The following is a 24553-nucleotide window of genomic DNA, read 5'->3' as shown; positions in this document are numbered from 1 at the left end:
CCATAATTGATGGGTTTTTTTTCCCAACAGCAGCGATCCATTGCTCTACTTTTTTATATTGTTTTTAATTTACAATTAATGTAGCCACAAAACTAATTGGGACATTAATTAAGAAAAAAAGCCATTCTACTTACTCATACTTTTTGATACGCAATAGTACTGTTTTGGAATGATTTTGATTAATCTAGCTACAATTTTTAATTGCCTAATTAAAATAATTAGCTAGATAATTACTTCAATTGAACCGTAGCGCCTTTTTGAATACCTTTCATTGATGTTTACTTTAAAAAAAATAATAATAAGCTCGGAATGTTCTAACTGTTGAACTTGCCAAAATGTTAAGATAATTATTACCGATTACAAGTTCCAGCACGTTCGTAGGTAATCATGGCTGTTGTTTTAAGGTTTTAGGAGCATTAGCGACTAAGGCCATATTGCTCCTTGTATATTATCTGTAAATTGCGTATGCTGTGGTCGATTTTCTGTTCGCTGGACGAAAAACCCAAGTTTCCCGGAGGGAAAAACCATGCTACCCTAGCCTGAGACCGACTAACTCAGCCACGTTGTGAAAAAGGCTTGTAAAAATTCCTTACGTCATCGACGGGACGAATTCAAATCTTTTCTATCCGGTGTGGAGAGGACAGCGATCCTACCAACTGTGCTCAAATAATCTTGGCAACCGAACGTCAATACCATTCGTTATTGTTATTATAATATTTACACGTGTTCCATGAATTTCTGACAAAAAATACATATATATTTAATGACATTTTTGTTACAAAAAGGCCATTAAATTATCATTGCCGATCAGTATGGTTAATATTTTCTAATTTCAAACCTGAACCAAATCAACCTGTACTTTTAGTGCGCTATATGTGATTTTCTTATCTTCCCAAAAACGAAAGATATTTCAAAGACTTCATCTGTTACATACATAAGATACTATTGTAAAATGTGCTATTTAAGTATTTTAAAATGTGCCACCAAGCACTGTGATAGATTTTAATCCTGCGATTTTCCTTTACCTTTAAGCAACGGCAAATTTCCATATTTGTGGGAATGGCTGATTTCCATTACATTAATTTCCCTTAGGTACCTCCAATCGTGATCTTTAAAACTTTATTTGAAAAATTATAAATTATTTATTATTTTTTTTATTTTAAATAATTTTATTAGTTTCTCATTTGAAAATTCAGTAAAATGATTTTTTTGGGTTATAAAATATACTATCTGTGAAACTGCTACAGTAATTTGCAGAGTGAATGCAGTGGTATCACTTTCAGAGAAACTAGCTTCTGGAGGCATGTAAAAAAGATTCACTGGAGCTACGAACCTCAATATACGCTGTTTTCATCAGCTGGAAGGACCTGGGTGTTTCAACAAACAGAACATTGGAAAAGAATAACGTGAAGTTACACCGATGGGCTGGCTCGCCCAGAGACCCCATCCGAATCGAACAGAACTATGGAGGGATGAAGTATGAAGGATGGTGAATCTCATCTGTCGAGAACATCATTTGTCCAATTAACAACTATACTGATGAATAAAAGAAGATGTGGTTTCGTGGACATGTCACAAATTATAAATAATCCGTTGTCTTTTCTAGTGTCCTTAGTCATAAGAGAATACATGCTTTTCTTTTATTTCACTCTGCTTTTGCCGATAAAGACAGTTCAATATTTAAATCGATCATCATATTAATTTCGAAAAAATTCACATGATAAAGTTTATTTGGGACAGGGAACTTTGAAAATAAAAAAAAAAATCATAAATAAATAAAAAATGAATTGTGATAGTTAAGCTTTAATATCGGGTATAGCATCAGTATTAATATTAGCCATGTGGTGCAAGGAAACCACTGGCTTTTGCTGCACCGGCCAATAAATAAATAAATAATGGGCGCGATTAGCCCAGTGGTTACGATGCCGGACTGCCCATATCATGGACCAGAGAAGTCGCTTCATCAGACCTGCCTTTCTCAAGGCAGAGAGTGGCGTCATCTGGTGACGCTCCCAGTCTGCGCGTGTACCACAGTGGTATCGTCACCGTCCTCCTCACACCGGATGGAAAAGGCCCAGGTTCGAATCCCGTCGATGACAACAGGAACTTTAATGGGCTTTTTTCACTTAGTGGCCGAGTTAGTCGGTCTCAGGCATAGATAGCAAAGTTCCCGCCCCCAAAAATTGGGGTTTTTCGTCCAGCAAAACAGACAAATCGACCATAAAACACACGCAATTAACAGACATAAGACACACAGCATGGCAGATGAATTTAATTATTCGGATGGCCTAAAAATAATAGTTTGGTTGGTGTCACTCCCATAAATACCACCCACCATTGGATGCAAAAGCCGAAGATAAAACAGGCCCACTTCCAAGTTGGATGAAGATGAGTAGCAGAAATATTGAACATACTGCATCGAGTGTAGCACAGAATAAAGTCACGGGCATTCAGGCTTTAAGCAAAGGGTCGGCTCCAAAAGTAAGAAACAGTCTCCCACGGACGACAGTGGAGCGAGTGAAAATCAGATGAAATATCTATCGGGTATTCTTTTCACAGCAAAATCATTTGGCTAGTTGTGGAAATACTGTACTTTTTTTTTCTGTTTTGTTTTTTTTTAAATATACGTGACAGAAAGCGACGCAGTAGAGCAAGTTCCATGCTGCTCTTGTTTGCAAGTACCTCTCTCAGATAAGACATACTGTGGTTGATACTCTTTTACTGGAGTAAAGTGGTGGCTGTGTTCAGCAGCCACCAATTCAAATAGCCCCGCTCTGCCTTCAAATGCAATGACATCACTTCGAACAATTATTGTAAAATTAGTACGCGAAACTTAAAAATTAAGGGTTGTTATGTTTTATACCTTTCTCAAAATTAAGAGGCTTTCCAATAATGTTTATATTGTTTTTCTTACTTTGAACACTAGAATATGTCTCATAATTTTTGCGTATAATCTTTAAAACAACATGTGTTTGTTTATGTATACTGTATATATTCTTAAACCCCTAACACGAGCAAACATGGGGGGACTTCTTATTTTTTTTGTCGTGTCTTATTAGTGCCACCTGAGAATGAACTCATATCTGCGTATGTACAATATGTCCATAAATTGAGTGTGTTCTTTCGTCGATTTGTATATTTTACTAAACGAAAAATCCAAGTTTCAAGGAGAAAAAACTAGCTGTCCACGCCTAAGAGTGATAAAACCTAAGGCTAAGAGTGATAAAAGACCAAAAAGTTCCTCATTCCATTGAAGGACTTCGAACGTGCCTTTTCCACCAGATATGGAGAGAGGACAGTGATTATAACCATTGCACCACCGTGCATGCCTGCTGGCAGGATTCAGCCATTCACAAGAAGAATCCATTAAAATAGAAAACCAAAAGCATGAATTAATTTCTCTGGGTCAAAGTGTGGTCCTCAGCCACACCAAAAAGAAAAATCCTAACGGTACTACTGATATGTGGCATTTCTTATGATGTTATTTTAGAAATAGTGTAGTAGAGAATTGGTCATCACACCATGATGATAAACGTAAGAGTGTTAAATGCATTTAAAGTGGCTTCTTTTAAGATCACTTTCTTATTAGTATTAGTATTAGCAGTGGCCAATGTTGCAAGAAATAGCATATGAAGCAGCAGCACTAGCCAAAAGAAAAAAAAAAAATTCTACACCACCTGTCCATTCTTTCCAATAATTTGTCTAGTTTTCCTTTGAATTCATTCAAACCACCCACTTCCACAACAACAACAGATGAAATTTTGTTCCAACAAAATTTCATCTGTTGGAACCACCCGCTGGCTGAATGCAAATTTCTGCACATTAATTCTGCAACCATCTTTCCTCAATTTGAATTTATGTTCCCATATGCGCATAGTCTCATCAAGAAGAGGAATGTCACCAGCAGTGTCCTTACTAAATCCATTCAAAGCCTTGAACACCTCAATCAGATTACCTTGCAGGTTCTTAGCCTCCAGATGCTGCAATTTCCAGAACTGAAGCCTTTTCTTCGTTTCACCAAGCTTTTTCCATTCTATGCGCACGTTCAGTCATATCTGCATCCTTCCTAATAAGGAACCTCCAGATCTGTACCCAATATTCAATATGCGGCCTGTCCATTGGTTTGTACATAGGGATAATCACCTTTTTAGCAAAGTTTCTGTATATCATCGACAAACCTCATGATTCGTCCTAGTAGACTGTCTGCACGGTTCACAGAACTTCATATTTGACTGGACAATTACCCATTTGGTCCTCATTTTTCACTACTCTGAGGATACTACCACTCAGATGGTACAGGGTTATTCAAAATGAAGTCCGGGGTCATCCGTAAATGATTACACCTACCCATATACAGGATTATTCAAAATGAAGACCGAACATTGCGAGCGTGGGAACGAAACTTGAGATATTATGCGTTCTTTCGAGATGGCTACAAATGATTATGACACATGCGCTTTCCCAAAAAAAAAATTCTGAAACCCCGGACTTCATTTTGAATAACCCTGTATATTAATCTGGGATTACTGCTACCGGTATGCAGCACCTGATCAATGTTAAACTGCAACTGCCATTTCTCAGCCCATCTGCCACAAGTTTTCTAGATATTTTACCACCCTGCCAACCTTTGTGTCATCCAGAAACTTAGATATTAATATGTTAGAGAGGCAACAAGAGGGAGTAAAACTCTTGATCTAATAGTCAGCAGTGATTTTCATGCATTAAGAATCCGCAGATAAAAGAACCACTAGGTGCCAATGATCACAGTGTACTAATTTGGGATTTATTTAAAGATGTAACTACAATCAAGGTTAAAGGGGAGGAGGGGTCTTTGGCTTCGTAAAGATGACTACGGGGTCTCAGACAGGTTTTAGATTCTATACGGTGCGATCAACTGATGATGTTACCATCAGCAAATTCTAAATGGGAAACTTTCAAGGAATTAATCATAGAAGATAATAGGGCCTAGTAGTTGCTATGGTTAATTCTTTGAAAGCTTTCCATTTAAAATGCATGAAAAACCTAGTAACTAGGCTTTTCATGCTAACTAAGAAATACTCTTCAAGGTATAGATCTAAATGGATGTCGGATAAACTGATGACATTTGTGTCAGAGAAGAACAATGCATGGAATGCATATAATTTATCGGGCGACACAGAAGCCTATGGTATACATAAACAAGTCTGTAATCAAGTCACAAAGGAGGTCAGGCAAGTGTAGGCATATTGTAAGAAACATTTGTCAAAGAATGCAAAGAAAAAGCGCAAAGCCTTCTTTAGTTATGTGAACTCTAGAAGGAAGGGGAATGAATCAAACTAGTCCACTTGATATTGAAGGTTCAACTGTTGATGATGCTGCTCAAGTTGCTGAAAAACTGAATGACTGTTTTAAATCTACATTCACACATGAGAAATTCTTTTTGGAAGTGGATGACGTGAGTTTATCAAGCTCTGACACGGAGCTAAATCATTTTGCAATAACTGAGAGGAAAGTGGTAGAGAAATTGTTGAAATTAAACATAAGAAAGGAACCTGAGGTGGATGGGATCTATCCAATTATATTAAAGGAGACAGCTAAGGAAGTACGCAAACCTTTAGCCATAATTATGTGAGCATTCTTGGATACAGGGGAGGTCCTCGCGGACGAGGATTGTACGAATGCATGTCCAGTTCACAAAGTGTGAATAGAGTGCAACACGAGTATTTACAGACCTGTAAGTTTAACTTCTGTTCCGCGAAAATAATGGAATCACTGGTTAAAGAAGCAATGCAGGATCATCTAAACAAAACTGCAGTTGGAGTTCAGACAGCATTCGTTAGTTAAGGGGAAGTCTTGTCTGATAAATTTGATTGGATAATATGATGTGGTCTCAAAGGAACTGGATGCAAAACAATTTTGATATCATATACCTGGATTTCGGGAAAGCTTTTGATACTGTTGCCCGTGAAAGACTACTGTACAAATTGGAGCAGTATGGCATTGAGGTCAAGTTGCTAAAATAATAAAGGAATGATTGAGTGGAAGAAGACAAGAGTGGTAATCAATGGATATTGCTCTTCATGGACTAATGTCATTGGTGGAGTCCCCAGGGTTCGGTGTTGGACCCATTGTTGTTTTCTGCATTTAACAAATTATATTAATGACGCCATATCTGTCTTAATGTCCAAGTTTGAGTTTGCAGATGATGCAAAAGTCGGCAGGATTAGTAATGACACATACCACTGCAACAGGATCTAGAAAAGTTAGACCGATGGGCTGAGAAGTGGCAACTGAAGTTCGACATTGACAAATGCAAAGTATTGGATATGGGTAGCAGTAACCCCAGAAAAATGTGCCAACTGCGTGGTACTACACTCAAGATAATAGAGAATGAAAAAGACCTGTGTGTAATTGGGTAGTCAGATATGAAGTTATCTGAGTAATGCAGACAGGCTTCTAGAACAGCTAATGCGTTTTGTCGACGATATACAGGAATTTTGTTAGCAGGGATAGAGAGGTGATTATCCCATTGTATAAGGCATTGCTCAGGCCACATCATCAGGAGTACTGCATACAGGTCTAAAAGCTTCGTTTTAGGAAGGACGTGGAGCTGCTGGAACGAGGATACAGATGGCCAACGAGATTAGTGAGCAGGACAATGGGGTGCACTTGCCAAGAAAGGCTTTAGTTGTGCAAAATGAATGGCTGAGTGAAATGGGGATTTTTATTTTTATTTTTTTGGCTGATGCTGACTAAGCTTGCTTGCTTTCTTGCATCATATGCATCTACTAATGCTAATGCTAAATTGCAGTGTTTGGAGACTAGGCACCTGTGAGGTGCTCTGATTGATGTGTTTAAGGATTTAAATGCATTAGGTAAGCTGAATGCTGATGGGAATTTTCCTCCTGCTCACACCACAGTCATAAGGTGAGAGGGGCCACAAATTTAAATTGAGGAAGGACGGTTGTAGAATAGAATAGAAGTTTTCTGTCATCCAGCGGGTGGTTGACTGTTGTAACAAACTTCCATATGTTGTTGTGAATGTTGATAGTTTAAATAAATTCAAGGAAAAACTAAACAAACAATTGGAAGGAATGAGTAGGTGAAATGGGAGGTGTCTTTTTTTTTTTTTTTTTTTTTTTGGCTGATGCTCTATATGTTTGGTTTCCTGGAACCTTTGCTAGTGCTAATACTAATTAAGCCTGAGTAAGCGTAACAAAGTGTGGGTAAAAATTATTGAGATGGCAAATGTGATATGATGGTAGAACCGTTACTAGACATAAAAAAAACAGATGTGGGAGATACTGCAAACTGTGTTGAAGCCTGATGTGTTCAATTCCAAAGTTTACTTTATTGCTTTTTCAGTGAAGACGTATATATATATATATATATATATATATATATTCCCCCATCTCCGCGTTGTATACTCTGTGTATCACAGAGATTTAAAAGTGTGTGGGGAGTGGAATGTCGAGTAGTGTTATGTTCTGTTCTGTTGTTCTTCTGACCATTTAGCTTTTCGGCCCCTAGTGGAACACACCGTTCCCCACACTTTGCCACGAGGAGGCAGGTCAGGAACCAAGTAGATTTCTTAAGAACTCTGGCAGGCTCTGCCACCTAGTTTCCAAAGATTTTGGTGCAAGGGCCTATATACAAAAAAAAAGGGGGTGACATTGTGGTAAATTTACAGCTGAATTGAAGTATAAGTTTAAGTGAGAGGGATTACATTTTGAGCTAATTCAATTAACTTACTTTATGGGCACACTCAGTAAGCTACATTTCAGTACTGTATAAGGGAGAGACAAGGCTGGGGGAACAGATAGAGTTAGGGGGACGATAGGGAAGGCACTCCCTTGAAGATCAGTGGGGACAGGCCCCACCAGGAGGAGAGGTGGAGGCAGGGGAGAGGAGACGGGAATCCGTCTCCTCCCCTGCTAGGGTTAGGGAACCCGGTTTAGATCGCCAAATGGCGGAAGGTCAGATTCAGGATGCCGTTCCCAACAGTCGGTTGGGAAGGACTAGAAGGTGATTTCGTATGTTGGTATTTATTGTCCTTCAGTTGTAATTCCAGTTCTTCCATTTGCTAGTTTCAGTTTTGGTGTGGAATCTTGTACTACTATTCAGTGCGTTGTGGGTAGTCAGTTCCGGTCCATCAGATGTGAGGCTGATTTGGGAGGTAATCTGTCATCAGTGTCGGGTCGCCATAGGCATCCTCCTCTTTGTTCTTTGTCTTCTCTATTTAGTAGTATCATTTCCGGGTGTTCAGTCAGTAAGGATTTGTTGATAGGGGCACCGTTCCTGTACTTAGGTTCCTTGCTGTTCTTTTTTTGTTCGTTTGGTGCGGATCTCCTGGGTCGTTATGCAGTGCGATCAATGTCCTCCTCCATGCGAAAAGATCCTGCGCGAACTTACTGAGCCCTTTGTAGTCTTTTTCCTTGTCCAGTAAAAGGTGTTCCTGGTTACAGAGAAGGTATGTAGTTTTGGTTATCAGGATGCTTCGGAGATCCTCGTAGTATTTAAGGGCACAAAAGGTGATATAGTTGTACACGTTGCCACTAATGATATTGAATAAAAGACCGGCGGAATTACTTAACAAGTACAGGTCACTGTTGAAAAAAAGCCGTGAATTAGGATTGAATTTGAAAGTGTCTGCAATTCTGCCCAAACACGATAGGAGGGAGCATATGATGAGAGCCTTGTCGATGAATTCGATCCTGGAAAGATTGTGCAAGGCTCAAGGGGTAGAATTTTTTTCAGCCTGGTCTGTACGTGTTAACAGGAGAGACTGCTTCTACAGGAATGGGATACACTTAAATAGAAAGGGTGCAAGGGGTAGAATTTTTTTCAGCCTGGTCTGTACTTGTTAACAGGAGAGACTGCTTCTACAGGAATGGGATCTGATACATTTAAATAGAATGGGTGCAAAAATATTTGCTGATGCTATCGAGGCAGTGTTAGGTGGGTCGGAAAACTGCTAGCTTGGGGGGATACAAGGACTAATAGATTAACAGTAGCCACTGGTAGAGGTGAAAGTGATTCTTGCACTGCTTCTATTGGAATGAGCAGCAGCCTGGAAAACAAGATGCAGGAGATTTCAGAGACTGCTGGGAGTCATTGCGGTACAAGTAAACATATGGGGTGTGTTAGAGTAGCTAAGAATAGGAACAGGTGCATGTATACTTGCGTGTACACCAAATGCTAGGAGTTTGGTAAATAAATTTGATGAATTTGAGGTATTGCCGAAAACATCAAAGGCAGATATTGTTGGGATATCAGAGACATGGTGTCACACAGATATAAGGAATGCAGAACTGGAATTTGGGGAGTACAATGTGTACAGAAAAGATAGACAGGATAGGAAGGAGGGAGGGGGTTATGCTCTTAGTTAAGAAACACATAAAATCCAAGGAAGTAAGTGAAGCCATTCGACATCGCTGGATAGTGCAATGTCGAGTCAGTTTGGTGTGACATAAGCATTGGGAGATCAAAATTGAGAGTAGAATCGTGCTAGGGGCCTAATGACTCTGATGAGCATAATAAGAAACTGTACAGGGAAATAGAGTGGGCCAGTAAATCAGAGAGTCTTACAATGGAGGATTTTAATTTCCCAGATATTGACTGGAATTTGTCGGTTGGTCACTTACACACTAGAAAAAGAAGAATGATGATATCCAGCTCACGACCCTGGGTATGCCGAGCCCATACTCACCAGATGTGAGCCCCTGGGGTTATAATATTAGGTTCCCCCGTAAATGATTGCATCTGCCCATATATTTATTTTGCCTGTAAATTTCGTGTGTTCTTTGGTCGATTTGCCTATTTACTGAAGGATAATACCCCAGTTTCTAGGGAGAAAACCTTGCCATCTACGTCTGAGATCGACTAACTCAGCCACGGAGTGATAAAAGCCCACTAAAGTTCCTTGCGTCATCGACGGAATTCGAACCAGGGCCTTTTCTACCCGGTGTGGGGGAGGATGGTAACCATACCACTGTGCTACCGCGCAGACAGAAAGCATGGTAAAAGAAAAGAAGCTTGGTCTATCTGGTCCTCTTTGCCAGGACTGAGGGAGCTACCTTTTTCAGTCGCGAATTAATCGGCCTTACCCAAAGGAGTATAATGATTTAATTGCTTAAATCATGAACGATACTAATTTAAACTCCTCATATTTCTATCTCCCCCCACCAATATACGCAGTACACGGGCAGATGGAAGTAGTTCAAAAAGAAAGAGATTAACATAGGTGATCTGTTTCGGAAAGCATACTAATTTTTTACCATACTAATTTTATGGTAAACCCTTTTTACCATTTCGTAACCAATCAAAAAATAAAGATTTAAATAAACACTTCAGGGTAATCTAGTGGAATAAATTGGGGGTAAATTTACACGGTACCATTCTCCCCAAATATTTTGTTCCTGTATCTACAATTTAAAAAAAATAAAAAAAAAGCCAATGTTAATTGATTATCCTTCCATACGTATGCTGTATTAAATTTACATATTTTTTTCACGTTTTTTTGTAAATTAATTCCATGTCTAAGGTGACGCTATGAGCAACCAATAAATCGTAAAGGAGAGAAAAAAAAAAAAAAAAAAAAGATAAAACGAAAAAGCATTTTACGTCATCATTAGGGAAAATGGCGGAAGGTGAACTTAACGTCGATAGCATTATCTCAAGACTTTTGGAAGGTAAATTCATCACTTTTCTTTCATTTTTTATTATCGTTTTTAATTCCTCACTAATCTATGATATATCTTTTACCTTTCAGCATGGTATATATTTAGAATATGAAGTATATTATTAACCAAATGATACCCGCCGGATCTGTGCTTGTATCTGGTTTGTCATAGTTTCTCTATTGTAATTGAAATGTGTTGTGGATGCAATTATTCCGGTTTTTGCATTCCGTACTTGTTTAATATTCCTTCGGTTAATGTAAGTGTCTGTTATTTGGCACATATATGCAATGTGGCTGCTATGTACTATGGGTTTTGCCTCATTTAAGAATGATTAATTTCATTTTTCCCAACACTGTGTGTTCGTGTATTGCCAACATGTTATAATGTCGATTGTCTTTGCATTTGTTTTATGTGATGTCAAAAATGCCCTTCTGTTTTTGTTATGAAACTGTAGTACAATTTCGTTGTAGTCGTTTACATTTTTTTAATGTATAATCTTTGTTTTACGAAGTATTCACTGCGGCTGATATTCATAATGACAAGATTTTGCGCCTTTTATTATTTGATAGTGAGTAGAGATATTGGACACTTTACTATCAGCACATAAAATTATAATTCATTTTCACTTGAGAATGTTTCAGCATATTGTAGGTTATTATTTATGATAATATATAATAAATATATAGTTTTTATTTAAAAATAATTACCGTATTATTAAAAAAATAATAAAAAATATATATATATAAAAGTTATATTAATATATTGAATTAAGTATGCATAAATGGATGTGAAAGTTACACAAAGTGCTAGTAACTAGAAGGGTGAGGAAAGTAGAAAAAGAAGTGTAGTAGATTTGTGAAAGAATATTAATATCCTAGAGGTTATGATGAATTAAGAAAATTATGGGCTGAATTGCCAAGTCAATATAAAGTCGGGGAACTGTAAATTCTATACAGTGGGACCAACTGATGATGTTACCAACAGCAAATTCAAAATGGGAAGCATTCAAAGAACTTATCTTGGAAGCTACTAGGCTTTACATACCAACTAAGAAATATTGTTCAAGGTTTAGGCCAAAATGGATGTCAGATGAACTAATGAGGCATATGGCAGAAAAGAAAAATGCATGGGATACATACAAATTAACACATGACACAGAAGCCTATGATAGATACAAGTTGATATGCAAACAAGTTACAAAGGAGGTTAGGCAGGCGAAGGCAGATTACGAGAAATCCTTGGCAAGGGATGCAAAGAAAAACAGCAAAGAGTTCTTTACTTATGTAAACTCTAGAAGGAAGGGGATGAATCAGATTGGTCCACTTGATGTTGATGGGTCAACTGTTGATGATCCTGCTCAGGTAGCTAACAAACTAAATGAATATTTTGCATCGACATTCACACATGAGGAGTTATTCAGCGAGGGGAATGCCAGAGGTGTATTCAACTCTAGCAGTAAGCTACAGAATCTTGAAATAACTGGGAGTAAAGTGGAGGAGAAACTGTTGAAGATAAACACAAGAAAGGCACCCGGGGTGGATGGGATCTATCCAGTTATATTAAAGGAGGCAGCAAAGGAAGTAAGCAAACCCTTAGCCATAATTATGAGAGCTTCCTTGGACTCAGGGGAGGTACCCATAGACTGGAAATGTGCAAATGTGACCCCAATTCACAAAGGAGGATCAAAGGCTGACACAAGTAATTATAGACCTGTGAGCTTAACTTCTGTTCCAGGAAAATTAATGGAGGCACTGGTTAAAGAAGCACTGCAGGATCATTTAGACAAGACTTCAGTTATAGCTCAGACACAGCATGGTTTTGTTAAGGGGAAGTCTTGCCTGACCAACTTGATTGGATACTATGATGCAGTCACAAAAGAACTGGATGCAGGGAATAACTTTGATATTATATACTTGGATCTTAGAAAGGCTTTTGATACTGTTGCACATGGAAGACTGCTACACAAATTGGAGCAGTGTGACATTGGAGGCAAATTGCTGCTATGGATAAAGGGGTGGTTGAGGGGGAGAAGACAGAGGTCTTAATCAATGGACACTGCTCATCGTGGACTGATGTTATTAGTGGAGTCCCTCAGGGCTCAGTGTTGGGTCCATTATTGTTTTCTGTATTTATAAATGATATTGATGATGGTATATCGGGCTTAATGTCCAAGTTTGCAGACGATACAAAGGTTGGCAGGGTTGTCAAGGACACTACTGACACTATGCTGCTGCAACAGGATCTGGAAAGGTTGAGCAGATGGGCTGAGAGGTGGCAAATGAAGTTTAACATTGACAAATGTAAAGTACTACACATGGGAAACAGCAACCCCAGAGCAACGTATCAACTCTGTGGTACTACACTGACAGTGGTAGAGAATGAAAGGGACTTGGGGGTGGTTGTGCAGGCAGATATGAAGTTCTCTGAGCAGTGCAGACGGGCTGCAAGAGTAGCTCATGGAGTATTGTCAATGATATACAGGAATTTTTCCAGCAGGGATAAGGAGGTGATTATTCCATTGTATAAGGCGATGGTCAGGCCACACCTAGAGTACTGTATACAGGTCTGGAGGCCTCATTTCAAGAAGGATGTAGAGCTGCTGGAACGAGTACAGAGAAGGGCAACAAGATTAGTGAATGGAACAAAGGGGTGCTCTTACGAAGAAAGGCTTAAGTTTTGCAAATTACAGTGTCTGGGGACTAGGCACCAGCGAGGTGATCTGATAGAGGTGTATAAAGCCTTGAATGGTTTAAGTATGCTCAATGCTGATGGGATTCTTCCTCTAGCTCAGAAAAATCACCTGAGAGGGCATAAATTCAAATTGAGGAAAGACAGATGTAGGATAGATGTGCGGAAATTTGCCTTTAGCCAGCGGGTGGTTGGTTGGTGGAACAGACTTCCATCCCTTGTGGTGGAGGTTGATAGCCTAAATAAGTTTAAGGCTCAGCTGGACAGGTATTTTGAACGAACAGAGGGGTGAAGTGGAAGTGGGTTTTTTTTTTTTTTTTTGGCTGATGCTGCATAAGCTTGCTTTCTTGCATCAAATGCCTCTACTACTAATACTAAACTGTAAAGTAAAATTAATACATCAAAATACTAATTAAATGCAAATGAAAATGGTATAGCTGTCATCAGAATGGGGGAAAACATTTTTAGTAAATGGTCACCTGATACTTTATATGCATCCCATACATTCTTCTTCTCTGCCAGAAGCCTCATTAATTTATCTGACATCCATTTCAGCCTAAACCTTGAACAGTATTTCTTAGTTGGGATGAAAAGCCTGGTAGCCTCCAAAATTAAGTCCCTGAAGGCTTTCCATTTAAAATTCAACGTCGGTAACATCATCAGTTGATCCCACTGTACAGAATTTAAAAACTGTCCGAGACCTCTGTAGTCACCTTTACGAAAGCAAAAGTCCTTCCCTTTAGCCTTGATGGTAGTCACATTCCACAACAGTACATTGTGATCACTGTCACCAGTGGTTCCTTTATCTGCAAATTTTTAATGCATGAATAATCACTGCTAATAATCAGATCAAGAGTATTACTCCTTCTGGTTGCGTCTCGAACATGTTGCTGTAGAAAACAATTATTCAATAAATCCACAAAAGTCTTTAGAAGACACACAGTTAATAAGAACGAGAGGCTTACTTGTACTAAATCACAGCCAAGTGGATTTGTCAAGAGGTGAGTGCTGAAAATTAAGCAGTGCTATTTTAATATACTTAGTCATTATAATACAGTACATAAGGAGTCCTTAAACTTAGTTAGTTATTAAAATTAATTTAATTTAATTGAATTTAAAATAAAATCTTTAAAAATTATCATTCTTTTTAAGCAAAGAAATGGTTGAAAGTTCCAAAAAAAAGCAAGTATGTTGGTTTTTAACTTAGTAAACTATTGCTTCATAAATTGCAAAAAAGAAAGTCAATCACATCAACCCAAATATTGAGGAAAAGTTTAGTTTCAAAAAGGGAGGTCCCTCTTATAACTAGACTTCGGATTGCATGCAATTGCATATGTGCATGTATTGTGGCTGCTGTTGTCATTAGTGCATATAAATGCATATAACACAAATATAACAAGCAATATTGCATATTCCTTAGCTGGAGCTCGGAACTACGTAACAAGTCACTGTATTGCAATTAAATTAGTCTGAGGTAATATTTCATGGAGCGTGGGAAAATTTCTCAAGTCGGCAGGAGAAACATTTTGTAAGCTCCAAATCTTACGTAAAGTTGATGTTATGTTTGTATATGTATATTTTTATTTATTTTATTTTTTTATTGTTTTAGAAAGGAAGAATGTGGTAGAAGAAAGAGTGAGGCTTGTGTTGAGGGGAGGCAATCAGCGGAGTCCTTGTAATTTCAGAAAACAGAAGAAAACATGTTTATTTCTGGTTGCCGAGGGAGTGCTGGGAGTAGGTTATAGAGGTGACTTTAAAGGAGAAAAGATATAAATGCTTTGAGAGTAACATGAGAATTATAACTGTTGGGCCAAATGGTACCATCTGAGAACCTTCACGCAGTAGTAAGTAGTGAATGAGAATAGTGAAAATGAGATAAGAGACCAAGCAGTTTCAGATCATAATGTAAAGATGCGAAAACTCCTACCACACTATCAGAGAGTGGAAATCTGGTAGATGTTGAAGTCTCCAGTGGGGAACCTTTGTTCTACAGTTGTGAAAACAAATTGCACATATGGCCAAGCAAAGCAAAATTTTCCAGAGAAGTCACTTTTAATCAAGCCAAATTAAAAGAAGAGAAAAGTGGTTTTCAAAGGATTTGTGTCTTGCTCTGGTAAGCAGCAATATCCCTTTCAATAAGTTAAACAGTTGATTCTTTAAGCAATTTTTGAAGAAAATATTGTATAAATCAAAATATTCCAGACGAATCTACCTTGAGAAAGAATTACCTTAATGCTATTTATGACAACATTATTCACAAACTTTGTCAAGATGTTAGAGAAAACTACATTTGGATATCCATTGATGAAATGACAGGCATTTGTGGCTGCTGTATTGCGCATTTTTTATGTGGAAAAAATTAGATGCAGAACAGTCCACATTTACTTGCTTGTAAGGCCTTCGAAAAAATGAATTGCTCTACAGTAGAAAGATTTTGTAATGATTCTTCGCAGTTATTATGGCCAGAATCAACTGATAGCGAAAGAGTCTGCATTTTTGTTAGTGATGCTGCTTCATATATGGTACAAAACCACTTTTGTGTTACAAGTTTTGTATCCAAATGTTATCCCCGTTACTTGTTTAGCCCGTGGCTTAAATAGGTTGGGAGAGGAAATTCGGGAGAATTTTTGGGGAAATAAACAAACTTTTTTCTAGTAGAAAAAATATTTTGTCAAAAGTGCCTTTGAAAATAGCAACTTACCTACTCTTCTTCTCCACCTGATGGTGTTCTCATAAGATGGGGAACATGATTACAAGCAGTATTGTTTTATGCTAAAAATTTAGATTCTATAAAAAAAATTGTTGATTCTTTGGATAGTATGTATTCATCGACTGTTAGTATTGTTAAGGCATTGCTCTCTGATTCTTTGGCTATAAACATTTATTGTTCATCCAGATCCATTTCAGCTGGTTACCTAGTAGTAGTAGTGGCACATGATGCAAGAAAGCAAGTGTAGGAGCTTATGCAGCATCAGCCGAAAAAAAAAAAAAATCACACCATTCCCTCCAAATGCCTGTCCAGTTCCTCCTTAAATTTATTTAACCTATCAACTTCCACAACGACAGATGGAAGTTTGTTCCAGCAATTAACCACCCGCTGGCTAAAGGCAAATTTCCGCACATCTAATCTACATCTGTCTTTTCTTAATTTGAACTTATGTCCCCGTAGGTTGGTAATCTAAACAAGTGGAAGGATCCCATCAGAATTCAGCGTGCTCAACCCATTCAAGGCCTTATAGACCTCAATCAGATCACCGCGCAGGTGCCTAGTCTCCAGCCACTGCAATTTTCAGAACTTAAGCCTCTCTTGGTAAGAGAATCCCTTCATTCCCCTCACCAATCGTGTTGCTCTTCTCTGTACACGCTCAAGCAAATCTACATCCTTCCTAAAATGAGGCCTCCAGACCTGTACGCAGTACTCAAGGCGTGGCCTGACCATTGCCTTATACAGAGGGACAATCACCTCCTTTTCCCTGCTAGCAAAATTCCTATGTATCATTGACAAAACCCCATGACCCGCCCTAGCAGCCTGTCTGCACTGCTCAGAAAACTTCATATCTGACTGCACAATTACTCCCAGGTCTTTTTCATTTTCTACCACCTTAAGTGTAGTACCACACAGTTGGTACGTTTCTCTGGGGTTACTTCTACCCATATGCAGTACTTTGCATTTGTCAAGGTTGAACTTCAGTTGCCACTTCTTAGCCCATCTGCCCAAATTATCTAGATCCTGTTGCAGTAGCACACTGCCATTACTGTCATTAACAACCCTGCCAACCTTTGTGTCATCTGCAAACTTCGACATTAAGCCTGATATACCTTCATCAATATCATTGATAAATACACAAAACAACAGTGGACCCAACACCGAACCCTGTGGGACTCCACTAATAACATTAGTCCACGAAGAGCAGCACCCATTGATTACCACCCTCTGTCTTCTCCCACTTAACCATCCTTTTATCCATTGTAGCAACTTACCCTTAATACCATTCTGCTCCAATTTGTACAGTAGTCTTCCATGCGCAACAGTGTCAAAAGCTTTCCTGAAATCCAAGTATATGATATCAAAATTATTTTTTGCATCCAGTTCCTTTGTGACCACATCATAATAACCAATCAAATTTGTCAGACAAGACTTTCCCTTAACAAACCCATGCTGTGTTTGAATTATTGCTGCAGTCTTGTCTAGATGATCCTGCAATGCATCTTTAACCAGCGACTCCATTATTTTACCCGGAACAGAAGTTAAACTAACTGGTCTGTAATTACTCGTGTCAACCTTTGATCCACCTTTGTGAATTGGGGACACATTTGCACATCTCCAGTCCGTGGGAACCTCCCCTGAGTCCAAGGATGCTCTCATAATTATGGCTAAGGGTTTGCTTAGTTGCTTTGCCGCCTCCTTTAAAATAACTGGATAGATCCCATCCACCCCAGGTGCCTTTCTTATGTTTAACTTCAACAATTTCTCCTCCACTTTGCTCTCAGTTATTACAAAATCATTAAGCACACTGCTACAATTTGATAACCTTCTTCCATTTTCAAATTGTAATAATTCCTCACGTGTGAATGTAGATGCAAAATACTCATTCAGTTTGTTTGCTATCTGAGCAGGATCATCAACAGTCGAACCATCGATGTCAAGTGGACCAATCATATTCATCCCCTTCCTTTTAGAGTTTATATAAGTAAAGAAATCCTTGCTGTTTTTCTTAGCATCTTTTGCCAAAGATTTCTCGTAATCCGCCTTCGCCTGCCGAACCTCCTTTGTGACCTGATTACAGACTAGCTTATATCTGCCACAGGCTTCTGCGTCACCTGATAATTTATATGCATCCCATGCATTTTTCTTCTCTGTCACGAGTCTCATTAGTTCATTTGATAACCATTTAGGCCTAAACCTTGAACGATATTTCTTAATCGGTATATAAAGTCTAGTAGCTTCCACGATTAATTCTTCGAATGCTTCCCACTTAGAATTTACTGTTTGTATCATCGTCAGTTGATCCCACTGTACAGAATTTAAAAACTGTCTGAGACCACTGTACTCCCCTTTACGGAAGCAAAAACCCTTTCCTTTACCCCTGACAGTAGTTACCTCTTTGAGTAAATCCCACTTCAACACACTGTGATCACTGCCACCTAGTGGTTCCTTTATCTGCAAATTCTTAATACACGAATGATCACTGCTGATAACCAGATCAAGAGTGTTACTTTCTCTGGTTGCCTCTCGAACATGCTGCTGCAGAAAACAATCATCCAATAAATCCACAAAAGTCTGACTAGTGTGTGAGTGACCAACCCACAAGTTCCAGTCAATATCTGGGAAGTTAAAATCCCCCATTATAAGACATTCTGATTTACTGGCCCACTCTATTTCTCTGTACAATTGTTCATTGTACTCATTCAAGTCATTAGGCCTATAACACACTCCTACTCTTATTTTTCCTTTCGCAGTGCTTATCTCACACCAAACTGACTCAACAGAGCACTGTTCATCTATATTAACTGGGTGCACTTCTTTTGATTTTATGTTTTTCTTAATTAACAGCATAACACCCCCTCCCTTTCTGTCCTGTCTATCCTTTCTGTACACATTGTACTCCCCAAATTCCAGTTCTGCATTCCTTATATCTTTGTGACACCACGTCTCTGCTATCCCAACAATATCCGCCTTTGATGTCTTGACCAACACTTCAAATTCATCAAATTTATTTACTATACTTCTAGTATTGGTATACATGCAAGCATACATGCTCCTATGCCTATTCCTTGTTACCCTAACACATCCCATATACCCAACTAATCCATGATGACTGCCATCCGTCCCTGAAACCCCCAACACCCCTCGCTCCAGGTCGCTTCTTATTCTAATAGAAGTAGTTATATAACCGAACTTGAAACTTTCTTTGAGCAGTGTGTCTGAATGCAGAGGAGAAGAAATAAGAAGATAATACAATAATGTTTTAGAAAAGAACTCAGAACTCACTTGAAGGAAAATAGATGAATTCATATATGGGAAAGGAAATGAACTTCCATTTCAAGTAGAGGCTTCAGAAACTCACATTTTTAAATACAGCCCAGTCACTTCTGTAGAAGTACAAAGGTACAAAATGATGGTGGATGATAAACACCACAAATTTACAGTGGATCACTTTGAGAAATTATTATTGTGTATTGTAACAAAATGATTCCAGGTGTGAGTTTGAAAGGGAAAACTTTTCATAAACATTTTATTACTTTAACATGTTGAATACAAAGAAGTTGTGGTTCGATTATTGTAATAAATGTAAAAATTGTAGTGCATATTTGACCTGTTTTTTATTGCATATAATCCAATGTCTATTAATGAACCATCTCTTACAAAATCTCTCCACTATCTGTCTCATAGGTATTCTGTTTCTGTTGCATGTTTTTTCTGTAGATACTTCCATGAGCACTGTTCTTCTGAATTGGCTTCTATAATTCCCTCTCTCTTCCAAACATGTGCTACAACCAGTCGGTATCCTTTACTGTCCAAGTTCAAACTCACAGAACCATCTTTTCTTCTTCAACTTCCATTTCCTGGAACAAAACTCCCTTCACACATATTTCCTGAAAATTACAATCTGTGGAACTTCAAGTCTAATATCAGCAAGCATCTTCTTTCATATTCTCAAACTTCAACCCACGCACACTAGTATGTACTATAGATGCTAATTAATTCCTTTCGTGTTTGGGGTTTTCCTAAAAAAAATTAGGTAAGAAAAAAATATTTTTGCTTCACTTGATGGTCACATAGTTGATATTCATTTCCATTTATGAATATCAACTATGTGACCATCAGTCTCGTTTTAAATTAAATTTGTTTTAATTAGCATTATCATCAGCTTATGCTAATTGGTATGTTTTATTAATTGGAAATTCTAAATTATTTTTAGAATGCATTCCTACTGTAAGACCCATATATCAATTTATTCCCCCCCTCCCCCTCCACTTTCTTTTGTTGCTGTGATTATATTCAGGTTTATTTTACTTGGCTTGCCATATAGCTGGCATATTCTTACTTTATACACTTGTATAATGGTTATGTTCTTTTACAACACAGGGTTTGTAATACATTGTGCCACCAATGTTTTTGTTACTTTTTTTTTTGTTACTTATTGAATTAAGTTTATTTTCTTATATATATATATATATATATATATATATAATCAAATTAAATAAAGAGATAGAAATTAATAAAATATATATTAAAAATAATAATAAATAATATATATAAAATAGCAGCGACCATAACCGAGTGGTCAGGAGTGGGAGTGCAGTAGCACATGTTCTTTGAGGCGCATTATAGCCTTAGTAGCTAATGCGCCAATAAAATCAAAAAACAAAACAAGCACATGTTCTTTGAGTAGACTCAGGTTCAAGCCCCTGACTGCTAAATATGGTTGATCTGCCAACTTGCTCTGGACCAGCATGACCTATTATGGTCCATTTCCCCAACATGACTTGTTCAGGAGGCTTCCATTCTGCAGTGGATTGACAGTGGCTGTAGATTTATTATTATATAAAATATATATGCATATGAGGGGGAATCAAAATGATATTTTTTCTTTAAAGTTAAATAATACATACTCATGGATATAAATTTAGGGATTGGTATTAATGCTCCTGGATAATTGACTTGACTGTTCTGTATGCAGAGATTTGCAGCAGTAGGGTCAATATGGTTCTCAGTGACATTCATATCCAAGTGAACTCAATGCAGTGTTTGGTTTATTGCAACAGGGAGCTTCTTCCTATGCAGCAGAAATTTTTATATTTCACACCCACAAGTATATCAAAGGACAAATTACCATAAAGGAAGAAAACTAGAGGACAGTCAGTCAAGACATGTCCACACAATTATCTCAAGAAAATATCAGAGCAGATCAGTGTATGAAATTTAATGATCTAGTAAGGAATACAAATATGTTTGTGAATTTGTCTATACCAGCAGTGCTTCATATTTTGTGTCAAAGGACCACACTGTAAATTTTGTAAAACTGGACTGTGTATGGAAAAGGTTGGTTTAATGCAGTGGTTTTCAACCTTTTTTTAATAACGGCACCCCTAAGTCATTTATTTTATTTTGCGGCACCCCTACTCAATTTTCTGCCTGTTAGATCTGATTCTCTCTCTGTATATATATAATATTAAAAAATATATATATGTTCTATGATAGTTATTGCAATAATATAATTATAAAATTATATTTCATAATACAAATTATATATATACAGTATATAATAATTTTATTCTTTATGTAGAGGTACTAAGTAAACATCAATTATAGATCACCACAAAATTAAAAAGATACTGTGCACCTTTTATAATGGAATAAACATATAAATTTAAAAAAAAATAATAATAATAATAATAATAATAATAAGTTTAAGTAACTTAAATCCAAAAGGCACCCCTGGAATGTTGTTGCAGCACCCTAAGGTGCCGTGGCACCCCGGTTGAAAACTTCTGGTTTAATGTCATGCTGTTTTGCTTCATAAAAGCTAATGAAAACATGTGGTGTGTTTTTTGGGTTATATTCTTTTTATTTTTTGAATATGAAATATAGTATGTGACACTAATCCACCACATGTGAATATTAAGGTGCTTTATTGACAATCTTAAAGGTAATTTGAACATACCTTGGTAAAAGCCCTTAAACATTCACATATTAATAGATTAACAGTAGCCACAGACCAGGTGAAAGTGATTCTTGTACTGCTTCTATTGGAATGAGCAGCAGGGTGCTGGGGATTTCAAGGACTGCTGGGAGTCATCATGGAACAAGTAAATGCATGGGTTGTGTTAGGGTAACTAAGAGTAAGAATAGGTGCATGTATACTTTTATGTTCACCAATGCTAGTAGGAAAGTAAATAATTTTGATGAATTTGAGGTGCTAGTGAAGACATCAAAGGCATATGTTTGAATATCAGAGATATGGTGTACACAGAGATAAGGAATGCAGAATTGGAATTTGGGGGGTACAATGTGTACAGAAAGGATAGAAAGGGAGGGGGATCATGCTGTTAGTTAAGAAACACAAAATCTGAGGAAGTGCATCCAGTTGGCATGGGTAGACAGTGCAATATTGAGTCAGTTTGGTGTGACAAGCACTAGGAAAGCAAAGTTGAGAGCAGGAGTGTGTTATAGGCCTAATGACTCTGTTGAGTAAAAGAACAGCTTTGCAGAGAAATAGAATGGGGCAGTAAATCAGATTGTCTTATAATGGGGGATTTTAACTTCCCAGATACTGACTGGAACTTGTGGGATGGTCACTCACACACTAGCAAGACTTTTGTGGATTTATTGGATGATTGTTTTGTACAGCAGCATGTTCGAGAGGCAACCAGAGGGAGTAATACTCTTGATCTGATTATCAGCAGTGATTATTCATGCATTAAGAATTTGCATATAAAGGAACTACTAGGTGGCAGTGATCCCAATGTACTAATGTGGGATTTACAACAGATGTAACTACCTCAGGGATAAAGGCGAGGGTTTTTGCTTTCGTAAAGGTGACTACGGTGGTCTCAGACATTTTTAAATTCTATACAGTAAGACTAACTGATGCTGTTACCAACAACAAATTCTAAATGGAAAACATTTAAGGAATTAATCTTCGAAGCTACTAGGCTTTTCATGCCAACTAAGGCTTAAATGGATGTCAGATGGACTAATGCATTGGACGCATATAAATTATCAGGAGACACAGATGTTTATGGTAGATATAAGATAGTCTGTAATCAAGTCACAAAGGATGTTAGGCAAGCAAAGGCAGATTACGAGAAATCTTTAGCAAGGAATGCAAAGAGAAACAGTAGACTTCTTTATTTATGTAAACTGTAGAAGGAAAGGAATGAATCAGATTGGCCCACTTGATATCAATGGTTCGATTATTGATGATTCTGTTCCACTAGCTAACTAACTGAATGAGTATTTTGCATCTACATTCACACATGAGGAATTCTGTAGGGAAGTGGAGGCCAGAAGCTTATCAAACTCTAACAGGGAGTTAAATGGTTTTGTAATAACTGAGAGCAAAGTGGAGGAGAAATTGCTGAAGTTAAACATAAGGAAGGCACCTGGGATGGATGGGACTTATGAAGTTATGTTAAAGGAGGAAGCAAAGGAAGTAAGCAGACCTTTAGCCATGATCATGAGGGCATCCTTGGACTCGGGGAAGGTCCCCACTGATTGGAGATGTGCAAATGTATCTCCAATTCACGAAGGGAGATCGAAAAGAGTGACACGAGTAATTTCACACCTGTTAGTTTAACTTCTGTTCCAGGGGAAATAATGGAGTCACTGGTTAAAGAAGCACTTCAGGATCATCTAGACCAGTTCTAGGGGTGCCACGTAATTTGGGTTTAAGTTAAACTTATTATTTTTTTAAATTTATATATTTATTTCATTATAAAGAGTTGTAAGGTATCTATTTAATTTTGTGGCGATTTATAATTGATGTTTATTTAGTACCTCTATATAAAAGATAAACTTATTACACACACACACACAATTGGATCTAACAGGCAGAAAATTGAGTAGGCGTGCCACAAAATAAAATAAATTACTTAGGGGTGCCGTTATTAAAAAAGGTCGAAAACCACTGATCTAGACAATACTGCAGTTATAGTTCAGACACAGCATGGTTTTGTTAAGGGGAAATCTTGTCTGATCAATTTGATTTGAGATTATGATGTTGTCACAAAAGAATTGGATGTAAAAATTAATTTTGATTTCGTATACACTGTACTTGGATTTTAGGAAAGCTTTTGATACCGTTGCACATGGAAGACTACTGTACAAGTTACAGTAGTATGGCGTTAAGGGCAAGTTGCTACAATGGATAAAAGGATGGTTGAGTGGGAGAGGATAGAGAGTGGTAATCAATGGACACTGCTCTTCATGGACTAATGTTATTGATGGGGGTCCTTAGGGGTCTGTGTTGGGCCTATTGTTGTTTTCTGTATCATTGTTTTCAATGATATTGATGAAAGTAATCAGGCTTAATGTCCAAGTTTGCAGACGATACAATGGTTGGTAGGGTTGTTAAGGACTGTATCCTACTGCAACAGGATCTAGAAAAAATTGAACTGAGAGGTGGCAACTGAAGTTTAACATTAACATTAACAAATGCAAAGTACTGCATATGGGTAGCAGTAACCCCAGAGTAACT

At 37.7% G+C, this 24553-nt stretch overlaps 1 protein-coding gene across 1 annotated transcript in view; it reads left to right on the top strand.

The window, feature by feature from the left end:
* The first annotated feature begins 10589 nt into the window (after positions 1-10589).
* Positions 10590-24553, top strand: part of LOC150077006 (serine/threonine-protein phosphatase PP1-beta catalytic subunit) — an 88516-nt gene continuing 74552 nt past the window's right edge. Inside the window, exon 1 of the mRNA XM_090386687.1 lies at positions 10590-10670. Within this exon, the coding sequence (XP_090242813.1) occupies positions 10619-10670 (52 nt within the window). The 5' untranslated portion in view covers positions 10590-10618. The remainder of the gene's footprint in view (positions 10671-24553) is intronic.

Source organism: Mastigoproctus giganteus, chromosome 12 (genome assembly GCF_048544385.1).
Source record: "Mastigoproctus giganteus isolate SK-2022 chromosome 12, ASM4854438v1, whole genome shotgun sequence".
NCBI classification, from domain to species: domain Eukaryota; kingdom Metazoa; phylum Arthropoda; class Arachnida; order Uropygi; family Thelyphonidae; genus Mastigoproctus; species Mastigoproctus giganteus.
This window is presented reverse-complemented; position numbering and strand designations above follow the sequence as displayed.